Source organism: Vidua macroura, chromosome 4 (genome assembly GCF_024509145.1).
Source record: "Vidua macroura isolate BioBank_ID:100142 chromosome 4, ASM2450914v1, whole genome shotgun sequence".
In the NCBI taxonomy this organism is placed as follows: Eukaryota; Metazoa; Chordata; class Aves; order Passeriformes; family Viduidae; genus Vidua; species Vidua macroura.
The window spans coordinates 14644528-14656777 of record NC_071574.1 but is presented as its reverse complement, the minus strand read 5'-3'; the positions used below and the strand labels follow the sequence as shown (position 1 = coordinate 14656777).

The 12250-nt window shown below is 38.2% G+C and overlaps 1 protein-coding gene across 1 annotated transcript in view; it reads right to left on the bottom strand.

Annotated features, from left to right (window-relative positions):
* Window positions 1–12250, bottom strand: part of ANKRD50 (ankyrin repeat domain containing 50) — a 40163-nt gene that overhangs the window by 12099 nt on the left and 15814 nt on the right. Inside the window, exon 3 of the mRNA XM_053976064.1 lies at window positions 5102–5331. Coding sequence (XP_053832039.1) covers window positions 5102–5331 — 230 coding nt within the window. The remainder of the gene's footprint in view (window positions 1–5101; window positions 5332–12250) is intronic.

Genomic DNA, 12250 nt, shown 5'->3' with positions numbered 1-12250 from the left:
TAACAAACTGCCATTGTAGCAGACTTTTGGACATAAAACAGGATGTTAATTTTAACCACTGCATCAGGCCATACTATAATAAGCAAATAATTCAAATGAAGCCTTATAGATAGAACTGAATTTTTTTAAGTCTGAATTTTTTGTTGCTAGCTTGAAGAAGGAAAACAAAGCTATGTATTTTCTCCCCATATATCTGCCTAAATCAAGTCATTTTACATTTCCAAACAAAGTGCTTGCAAACTTGCTTTTCAACCCTGCCCCATACAATAAGTCACTTTCATGGACAAGAAGCACAAAAATATTAAGAGAAAGCTCATTTTGTTTCTGATGCATTCCCATGAACTACTTAAGCTCAGCAAAACAGAAATTACAGTAGACAGAACTTGCAGTCCCACGACCCTGCTTCTTGCATTGTTAAAATTTTTCATACAACACATCAGTTTCAACCCAACGAGAGCTCCAATATGGATTGTTCTAATTTATTAAATTTCTGGCAGTTCTGTAAACAAATTTGTTCCAAATGTATTCATTGGCAAGATCTAGGGTCATTCAAAAGGGGAAAAAAAAGGATCTTGGTTATAAATACTTTTATAGCATGTCAACCTTTTCATACTTTAATAGTCAAAAAGCTATTTACTAGCAAGTTTCAATACTTAAAAATATCCTTCCACTTTCATATCTTTAAATGGATGTACATAAGCACATAACAGAAGTTTTAAATGCATTTTAATGTATTTAACTGAATTGTTAGCTTTAGAGTAATACAAATTATTACGAACATAGCAGTAATTTGGCATTAATACTTCATGCTGCTGATCTAAACATGTATTGAATTAGGTACTTCTGTGGCCATTTATGCACACCTGCTCAAAAAGAATAACTTATCCACCAGAGTAAAGGGCACCTGGAGACTCAGGCAGCACACTTAGCTTTTAGTGCATTTGCAGTATATTGTGCATTACAAATTTTTCTGTCTCTTCTGCAGGTGCTATGAGACTTTGAGGCTGAATCTGCTGCTTTCACTGGTCCGTGTCACTGCACAGAAGTTTCTTTAATTAGATCTACAGGTAATAGTCCATTTGAAACAATTTAGTCTTCCCTCTTTAATTACAAGGCAATTAAATTCCAAGTTCACACAACTTTTTACAAGGAAATATGAAATTCCCTAGTACAATGCTTTCAAAGTAGTAATGAAAAGAAAGGACACAGTAATTAAAAGCTCCCTATATATTTCCCAAGCATTTTAAATTATGTTTCTTTCAAAACCCCAAACCTAAACAAAAAATAAACTTTTTCAAAGCTTCTATATTATAAAAGGAAGTTTTACAACCACATAAAAATATAGTTTATCTTTTACAGTAAGAATCCAACTCCCATGAAGACTTCAAAGAAACATTAAATCACCCAAATAAATTCCAACCTACAATGAAAAATTAGAGGACAACTTAGATTTTTTTTTTATTTTGGAAGCAATCTCTCCTGAAGTAGTCTCATGCCATTTATTTTCTGGAATGGCAGAAAGGTTCAGCTCCAAATCTGGCAACCAATTTGGTTTGGGGATTCAGCAATAGAACTACATGAGTAGCTCTAATCACCAGAAAGTGAGGTTTCTCAGAGAAGCTGCATTGTGATTTTTTACTGTATTTCTCTAAGATTTTCACATTTTTGCTTATTTTTTAATTTTTTGGAAAGGTTGTAAGGAAAACAACCCTTCACATCTATTCAGACCAGTAAACAGCAGAAACAGGAGCAAGACATGTTCCCGAGATTTCTAATCAAGAACAAATTCGGATAAACACCAACTCCTAAAAGTTCCTGTCTGTCTGGAACTGAATGACAAATAAAAGGATGAGTGAAAAATGGATGACTTTGTCAGTTCCTGCCTCTGGACATGTGGGTGAATGGAACTTAAACTGCCTCTGAAGCTAAACTGAACCCTTTCACCTCCACTTTCGGTTTTTTATTAAATTTTCCAGTATCTTTCTGGTATTTGTCATGAACTTAATGAGAACTATGGCTCCCTGAGATGTGACATCTGCACAGGTTGTGCAGCCATCCTTCATGCATGATAAGGAATTCTTCACAAGAATGTCAGTGTTTAACTGAGGGGTATAATCAAGCCCCATGCCACAGAAACTTGATTTACGTGTCTAGCAAAAAAAAAGAAGAAATTAGGTAAATGCCTATTAAAAAGAAGCCTTTTAAAACCATTTGTATATATGCACTTTTGCCTACTTACCTTTATGCTGTTAATGAGAAATTATCTGCTGTTCACTCCAACTTATCTATGTAAAATTGCCTGATTTGAAAATGCCTCAAGTTTTCCAACTAATATGAGGGATCTTCAAACCAGGAAATTAGTTTTGTAAGCACGACTCCTATGCTTTCAAGATTTAGTCTAATTTTAAAAGAGAGCTCATTAGCTCATTAGCTAAAAATGAAAAAAAATACATTTTATGTTCTGTGCCACTTCCATGTTGGAAAGGCTGTGTTGATGTAGCTGCTTGAGTGCCCACACTTGGAGCCAAATGATAACAAACGATGATGTGCGAGACAACGTGGATAACTACGGGTGCAAGACAGAATTGTTAAATTTAGGGGAAAAGCCACTAGGAAAAGCAAGCAGGTAGCATGTGGCAGTTGGTGACAGAGCATATGAAGAGAAGGCAGTTAGTTATCTGTCCCTCTCCTTTTTTAACTCATTTGGCATTTGCTTACTGTGGAGGGTGACCACAGACTCAGCCAGGCATCGTCTCACATTTGGTTCATATTTTTGAGGTTGTCTCTGTAGCCACAAGAGGCAAAACTTTTTTTTTTTTCCACTTTTCTTTTTTTGGTTTTAAATTAGTGAAAGCTGAGAATTTGAGCAAGGGGAAAAAACCTGTAGTACGCTGTGCTACTACAGAATCTGGGAATACAGAAGGGCCCAGAGCACAAGCTGCAGCAGATGCAGGCACAGCTATTCAGTTTTCATAAATAAGTCGCCACCAGAAGTGAAAGAACAAAGAGGACCAGAACAAACACTCCTCCTCCTTTTCTCATTCTTAAGAGTGCTAGGGGATGATTATTCACCACTGGCAGTGTCAGGATGACAGTGGGTGAGAAAGACTGGACTCTCTCTTCCATGTCATCACTATTTTTGGCTCAGGAGCCGCTTGCACAGCTCCCATCTGTACTGCACACCCAAAAAAAGAGCATTATCAGGACAAGGCCACTGCAGCAAGCCCACTTCCAGTTTTTGGGAACACTTTGCTGACATGAGCGCTAAACCTATTTGTTAGACAGATTCAGAAGAATTTTTTACTGAATGAAAATTTTAAGTGAAAACAGATACAAACTCACTGCAAACAAATTAATACTGGCCAATGTATGTGTATTTCATACCATGCTTCAAAACTTTTTTAACAGAAAAAACTACAGATGGGACACATTTTCTTCATCAGTTCTGAAAGGATCCTAATCTCTCTCACCAAGTTAAAGATCAGTGCAACTGATTTTTATTTGGTCCAAATACTTATTGTTGATCTCCACTACTGCCCGCCCACCAACTAAATATAAATAGCTTTAAAAATTGGCTTAGCTAAAAGTAAACGTTCAAATACCACAAAGAAGGAGAAGAGTTTGCCCCAGCAGAAGAGTTAATGTCAGTTAATCCTTTGCAGGCCAGAACCAAAAACAAACCCACAATATTTGCAGTTTTACAACACCAAGTTGCATAGTTTTTGAAGTTAACAGAAGCTTCAGCCATGCTCCTCAGTTCCTCACTACTGCAAACCTGAATATTGGCTGGTAACAGGAAAATCCTCCAACCATGTATTAAATGGGCAGCCATCACATTGGCTGTAATGTCACATTTTCCTTTCATAGTGGCTAAACCATAACTGCCTCCAAATAGACCCTAAAATATCTTCTCAATTTGTATCCAATTCTTTCTTTGCTGTACCTTTTCCACAGTGAAGATGGGATTATAGTATCACACACCAATTTCCTTTATGCTATTTATCAAGTCACACTCTGTGGAAATGAAAAATTAGCTCACTGGAATTAAATATTTTTTAAAGGCATACCCATTAGTTCTGCTGATTCTTCCTGTCAGGAATTCCATCTGGAAATATACTTAAAAGACAACAGCAATTTTTTAGGGCTAGTCTGAAACATTGTATGATTCAATGGAAAGGAAACAGGACTGTTGTGAGAAAGTCTTGTCTGGTTTTTGGCAATAACAACATATCTAATCAGCCAAACTCTGACAAAATTATTCCTATGTGAATGCCTGAAGGAACCCTGTGAAGCCACCCCAAAGTTTCTTTCAGTTGTCACATACTCCCAAATACCAGTCTTCATGTCTGCCGCTGATTAATACAGTACTTCATTCCAAAATGCAATTATCCCATTGACCTTCTGCCACTGTGGAAACGAGCAAGCCTATGGGTCTAAGTTCTACAATCACATTTTTTGTCCTAATTGTGTCCTTAATACACACAGGCTTTATACATAGGCCTGGAATCCAGTCCAGATATTGCCTTTTATTAAATTTCAGAGAACTTCCAGTAACAATGTCATTACAGTGAAGAAATGTTCTCATGACACAGTAAAGCCTGGAAGAAGAAGCTGTAAAATTTTTTTTTTACTGTGCAACCTTTGCCAAAAGCACAGTCTAAGAATTCACATCTACATTGTTCCTCTCTCCAATTTCAACTTCAGAGATTATTACCGGCTTTTTGCAAACATGGGGAGAGATTTTAATGGAAAACCTTCTGAGGTTATAAGGAATGGGTGTATGCAGCTGAAATACTTCTGCACTTACACATCACCTATTTTGAAGCCTTCTAAAATGAGTAAAGAAGAGGAAAACTCAAGATATTGAAGAGAACATGGATGCTTTGCAAAGATAAAATTTAACTCTAAAATGTTTGGCTGATTTAAACTTTCCATAGTCCTTAGGAAACAGGGATGTGTGATTTTTAATTTAGAATTACTGTTTTTGCTATTGTCATTTTTTAGAAGTAAGCATGCAGCAGTGCTTCCCACCATCCCCAGGGCCAGGCAAATACAACATCCTAGGTAGAGGTCCCAAACAATTCCTGTGCTCTGTGCTCACCTGTAAACATTTTTGTAACAGCTTTGCTCTGCTTGCGGGCAGAACACAGGAGGAGCAGCCAGGGAGGGAAGAACTCGAAGTGGCTGGCTAAAATCTCTGCTATTGTCCCAGATAAACTCGTGGAAGTCTGTTCACCCTCGGAAACATTACAGCCCTCATCCACCGAATCCACCAGCATGAAGAGGCTCTGCTGAGGGGGCTTCATTCCCAAGAGAGGCAGCAGAATGCACCTGGAAGGAGCACAACACAAAATTGGTATTTTAAATGCACTGAACAATACATTGACTGTCACATAGGCATCCAGGACAAAGCTATGATCAACTTAAATGCAAAGTTACTTTTTAAAAAAAGTTACCATGGAAAATATTGAAGTAGACTAAACTAGAAGAAATACTTTGAACAAGTAGGTAGTGATCTAGCTCTTGTTTAGGCACCATTACTTTTTCATGAACTTCTAATTTATAACAATACTTTAAAATTATGTAATAGTGTTTAAGGCTAATTAGAAGACTTGGAAAAATGTTGGTTCACTAAGAAGCTACTTGGCCTAAAGTTTAAGAACTTCACTACTATTGTCTCTGCCAAAGCTGTTGCTACTGCTTATCAGAAACCAATAGTGAACAATAGCTGATCATGGAAAAAAAAGTCTGAAAGACACATGAAATATCAAAGCTCAAAGAGTTCAAGTCTGAATGAACAACAGTATTACAAAGAACAGAATTTCTGCCATACCTTCACAAATAAAATGCAAATTAGTAGCAGACTGAGGCATTCGGTAGTGACTTTGATGTATTAGCTTTTATTTATATTGAAGTTGCCAAGCTCCTGTTACTGGGAAAGGATTATCTGCATCCTTGGGATGCAGCTCTAACAACACATCTGATTGTGTGGCTAAAAAATTCAAATTTGCATCTACTGTTGCTCTCTTTAGCAGGTGGTTCTTAAAAATATACCTAACTGTATTTACATGTATCTTTAAATAGCACTACATAACCATCATGCATCTATTCAGTATTTCCACACTACACTACTATTTTTTGGGAAACTTCATAGTGATTTAAGCCTGTAAGTTTCACTGACTAAATTATCTTTAAATACACTTGGCAAGTAAACTTTGACTTTATAGTACAAGGATTTGGAAAATGAAATGAGGTGAGAAAAATACATATCTGACAGTTTACTCTCTTGTAAATTTGCTGTTTGCACACGTCCCGAAGGCATGCCCATCATAAGTATTTTTGTTTTACTCAAGTCCATAATAACCTTTTTTCATTTATTTTACTGAACAAATTTACCTTTAGAAGACTTTGGTCAACACATTATCACCTACCAAGCATTCAAATGGGAATAGGAAAATCCTGCCTGTTAATGCAAGAATTTAACCCACTTCAGAAATGATTCATAAGCCTTGTTGGGGGAGGTTTGTTATTTTCTGGTTTTCTGACAGATAAAAAAGCAAAATGGAAACAGTGGTGAACTTTTCACGTCTGACAGTAACAGCAGAATCTAGCAGAACAGACTAGGGGGGAAATTTCCTCAGAGGTATAAAAAGGAAGTATGGAATACTTGTGATCTGAAAATATTCAGTATTACATGGATTTTAAAACATGGCCTTCCCCCCTTTTTTTAAGAAGCACAAGATTTCTGGAACTCTTGTAATTCCACAGCTAGGTACTCCTTCAGAGGATGCCTGTGTAGAACTGAAATCACTGCTCACTACGCTGGGAAGTTAAGCAGCTACCAATTTACAGAACAGGAAATTAAAGTAGCCATGAGGTTAAAATTACTTTTCCAAGTGATGCCAATCCCACAATGAAAGGAGGTTGGAAATGACCACATTTTCCACCCCTTCCCCCACCACAACACTGCCTTGCCCCCTTCAGCTATTTGTGTCAAGGCATTTTTCCTGCAACATTTCTTTCCCTATCAAAACTAATTTTCTTCTCACATAGTTCTCTGTATGAAATTACTTTTTGAGAATGAATGTTACTATGAGATATGAAGAAATGGTAATGGTTATCTTAAACTAAAAATCTCACTTAAAATCCATGTGACCCTAACAAAATGCCTACGAAATACCTTAGGAGCATCCAGAAGCATTCTTGTGTCAGTTTTTACCTGTTGGGATCACCACCAACAGATAGTCTTGTCAAATAGTCTTGTCTGGGAAAGATTTCCAGATCACTCTGCTCCAAACAGGGCTGGAAGCAGATGTCTAAGGAATAATTTAAGCACTGGACAAGCACTAGAAGGCCAAATTTTACCAGTATCTCAGCAATCACTGCTTCCAGGGACTTTCTGAAATTCAGCCTTTGCATTTAACATCCCTTAACTGACCACACTTCCACAGATCTGTCCAACTGGTTTAAGGCTCCGACATTCATAACAGAAAGGCTGTCTGCAGCTTAGCTGCACAGTGCATGAAGTGGAAGGGTTCTTCCTTTTGTGGTTTAAAAACCAAAATGTCCTTGGTCCATCTGATATCCTTCAACTTCTGACTGGAAGGGGCAGTGAGCAGTAATGTCATATTCCCACTATCTATGCCATTTGTACCACAGCCTCTCTGAGCTATTTCTTCCCAGGCAGATGAGTCCTAGCATATTGAAGCTGCTATTCCACAGCTCCTTGTCTCCCTGTGCTCTGCTTCTTTCCACTTCACAATACTTGTATTTCTGAATCTTAACATAATTTAAATTCCACTAGGAAAAATATATGCACATAAGAAATGAGGCACAATGACTTCTCCCAGCTTCAAGCAATATTAATAAAAGTGTGGCATTAACAAGATATTGATCAGGCTTTCTCTTTAAGTGCCCTTTGAAACTGTTTGATAAAATTCTGTTCTTCCGAGACACTTTACATCACGAGTTCAGAGTGGATGCCAAGGAACATAATAGGGAAACTTTTCGGGAAGTGCTGTGCTAATTTGCCAAAGTCCCATTATGTGACAGCCAGGGGATCAGCCCCAGACAGCACGGGGTTAGGAAAGGCAGGTCCTGCCTGACCAACCTGATCTCCTTCTAGGACAGGGTGACCTGCTCAGGGGATGAGGGCAAGGCTGTGGATGTTGTTTACCTGGACTTCACTAAAGCCTCTGCCAGCATCACCCTCATCAGCCTCCTGGACAAACTGGCTGGATGGTGGAGTCTAAAGTGAGGTGGGGAACGGAGTTAAACCCACCTGGGGCCAGGTCACAAGTGGTATTGCCTGGGCTCAGTTTTGGGGCTGGTTCTGTTTCGTATCCTTATCGCTGACCTGGACAGGGGCACTGAGTGAACCCTCCCTAAGTCAGCCTCATCTCCCAAGACATGGTTTAGTGGTGGACTGGGCAGTACTGGGTCAATGATCTCAAAGGGCTTTTCTCCACCATCCTATGAGTGAGTCTGTGTTTGCCTCCATAACATGACTTAGTAATTCCACTCCCCTACCATTTCTTGATTACACAGGAAAATAACATAAATCAACAAGGAATTAACAATGTCTTTAAAGCACTTTCCTCAAGGGTGATTCATCTACAGATTGTTGTAACAGATTGCTTAATTGCAGAGTGCCTCTCAAAAGACTGGAAGTTGATTTTCTTTACCTTCTGAAAGGGTAACAGCTTAATCTTAACAAGTTTTATATTTAATATAGATATAAAAGTGGTCATCATTAAAAAAACTCCAAGTTAACCTGGATATTTGTAAAAATATAAAATCTCCAGAGAAAACAGCACAATGAGTTATTTTATAAGATGGAATTCATTTTAATGGTAATCTAATGACTTACTTATGCAGAGCAAAAATGTTTTACATGCTCTGCAGCAAACAAGAATTCCTCAGAACAATGAGTCATCCCATAGAATTCTTCAGGATTGCTACTGAATTGACTGAACCCATGCAAACATGATTTTCCACACATGACAGGAATACATACAGGCTATGCTGAAGTTCTGCTTATGGCTGGCCTTGAGATTTTTAGATTAGATCCACAAAAACACAAAGACACAACAGAACAGAGCAGAAAGACAGCGGCATTGTCCAAAAAAGCTGTAAAGAGTCACAGTGGAGTGCACATACTTATTTAAAAAAGAAAAAAAATAATAAAGCAAACACGTTGCCAAATAGCAATTACTGAGTGGCTCTAGGAGCAAAAGAAATAATAATGTGTTACTCATATTTGACTCTCTCTGGTGTATAAAAAATTCAGCTATGTCCCACTTAAATTGGGAGTGTAGCTTGCTAGAAGTGCTCCTGTTTCTCTACCCTGCTGTCAGCATTCTCTACTGACAAACACACAGAACAAGTGTATAAAAATCATCTCCTAAGCAGGCCAGAAGCAGCAGGGCAAAAAAAAAAAAAAAACCCAAACAAAAAAACAACAACAACAACAACAACAAAAAAACCAAAAAACAAACAAACAAAAACAAAAACAAAAAACCAAAACAAAACAAAAAAAACCCAACAAACCCACAAAGAAAAACACAACCACTACCCCTGATTTATCAGACTCCAAGTGCTGCTACTTTAGCAAAGCATGACATGCTTCAAATTTTATGACGGAAGGTACGTACTTCGAAATCTGCTGTACTACTACTGAGCTCTGACTTTTCCTTTTCTAAACAGTGTAACAATGCTTCAATAAACTGCTTCTTGAGACAACTCCCAAGAGATTATATCTCAGTATTTCCAATTTGTATTCCTGAGAAGCGCCATCCCAGATGTCTGCATCAGGAATTTACAAACTGTTCTTTCCAAAGAAAGTTTGTAAAAAAGTGGACAACATCGTTATTCCACACATAGCCTCCTCCTGCTTTTTCCCACGTTTCTACACCAGATTCCTAGAGGAAATTCACCAGCTATTTGTCATATTCCTAAACCCTGCATATTGATCAGGAATATATGCCTATATATATATATAGGATCAATGTCTTTGTGATTATGTATTTATATATAAAGAGTTTAACAATATCTAGTGTATAACAAGATAATTCTCCAAGCACTCATCTCAATCTTCAGGAAAGCAAACAAGCATCTTTCTTCTTGTAAGTGGTTCACAACATGATATATCACAGCCTTTTAAAATGTGATTTTTAAGACGCTTACTTCCATTTATGTTGTATCGGCAAAAAACTGAAAATAAAGTGCACAGTGAGACTGTAAAGCAGCTATATTTACATAATGTTGTAGTAATTTTTGCCAGCAACACAAGAAGCAGTGGGATCTTTGCCTAAAAAATCACACGCTGAGACCCAGCAAAAATCCTAGCCACTAAAGGGAAACTTGATGCTGCTGCCTCTAAATGAGATGCAGCAGAAGCTCTGCTGTGCCCAGCCCACTGCTGGGAAGGAGAAGGCTCTGTAGGGGAGTTAAGAGGTGGAGAAGCTGCATGCCAGAGAAAGGGGAAGGAATTATCTTGTACAGACACCACAGAGGGGAGCTCAGGCCATTGCAGGACAGCTAAGGACAGAGGTACCCAAGGGCACAAATCTATACAATAGGGTTTTCACTACTTCCACTGCTCATGGAGTAAACTAAGAGCTTCTAAATGCCTCAGAAAACAAAATGCTAAACTCCAAGTATTTTTAGTCATCCCTACTTGAGAAATTCTCACAAGTGACTGCAAACACCAGAGCTCACTTCTCCTATGCTTAGAGACACATGTTCATTTGTATATTGTAATAATCCAGGGGTTGGTTAGCATGGAGTATAATCCATTAAAGCTGTCTGTCCCCACCACCCCCAGTTCTCAATTTGCATTTAAAAGCATGGAGCCAGTGAAGATAAAGCTGTTAAAGACTGTTAGAAGCTTCAGCAAAAACAGACTTACACCAATAGCTGCATTTTTCTCTTTTGTTTTCCAAACTGCATTTGGGGCACAGGTTGCAATAAAAAAAGAAAAGATGAATTTAACTTCTAATAAAATTGATTAACTTCTAATAAAATTCCTGCTCTTCAGCTGATGAAATATTACCCTCTTTCCAAGTACTTTTAGCAGCTGTATTCACACAGGAAGAAAAACCAGAGCATCTTTACAAATTGCTTGTAGCACTGTTTGTAGAGGAGTGAGTTTTATTTTGTCCTGTGACAAGGCATTTATGTCTTATGGATGACTTACAGTAAACAGTTTATTTACCTACCTTATAATGCATTCTGGCTAATAATTAAAACGGAAATTAATGATCAAATAAATAGCTGCTTTCTGTATATCACCACCCCAATTCTTGGCACTATATACATGTGGAATACAGGCCTTTACTTCTTACTAATTTGCCCAGCTGCTCATACTGGTAAAAACATCCAGAAAAACAGACACATGGGACCCTTAAATAACTGGGAATATTTATGAAATATGAGGGCTGCAAAGCACAGAACAATTCCACACTTTAAAAAGCTGAAAAATATAACCCGTTAGGCAAAAGTGAAGTGACCCAGTTGGATGTGTGCACACCTGTGTACACACTGACAGATCTGATCTGGTTATCAAGGTGCTTGTTCTGTATTTTCTCAACAAGATAAAGTGCACTGCAGCTGATTATGACTTTCTGACTAAGTGTAATACTGGAATTAAGGCACACTCCTGGGCTACAGTATAATACAGATTATTGTTTCTAGTAAATTATTTATTTGCAGGCTGCACAGGAAGACAAACCGGCTCTAACAATTCTACCCAACCATGGTTAATCCTATGAAGGAAGGAGCAGAAAGCAGAAGAGGAAAACAAACAAACAAAACAAAACCCACCTTGAGAATCACCCATTGGGAAAGCTCTAGGTGAAGTACACAGATGTAAATCGAGGGTCTGGCCTTTTCAGAAGTGGTGAATTAGAAACAGCAGGCAAGTCTTGTGCAACTCAATACCTGATTTTGCAATGTCTTGTAGCAACCTGGATTTTATCTGCAATTGTAAGGCAGACTTGCAGACACACCAGGAGAGCACAAAAGCCAGCTCTAGGGCATCAGGCCAGACAAAAGCAGAGCTTATGGTGCAACCAGCACCACTGGTCCCACAGCAACAGGCCATGCTGGACCCTGGGTATTGATTAGAGCCCTCCTACAGTCTCACACAAATACAGAGGTGATTTCTGCCTACAAAGCACTGCCAGCGGATCTACTCGTGGATTTACTTGAAACCTCGAAAAATAGAAACCTTAAGAGCAAATATTTTGGT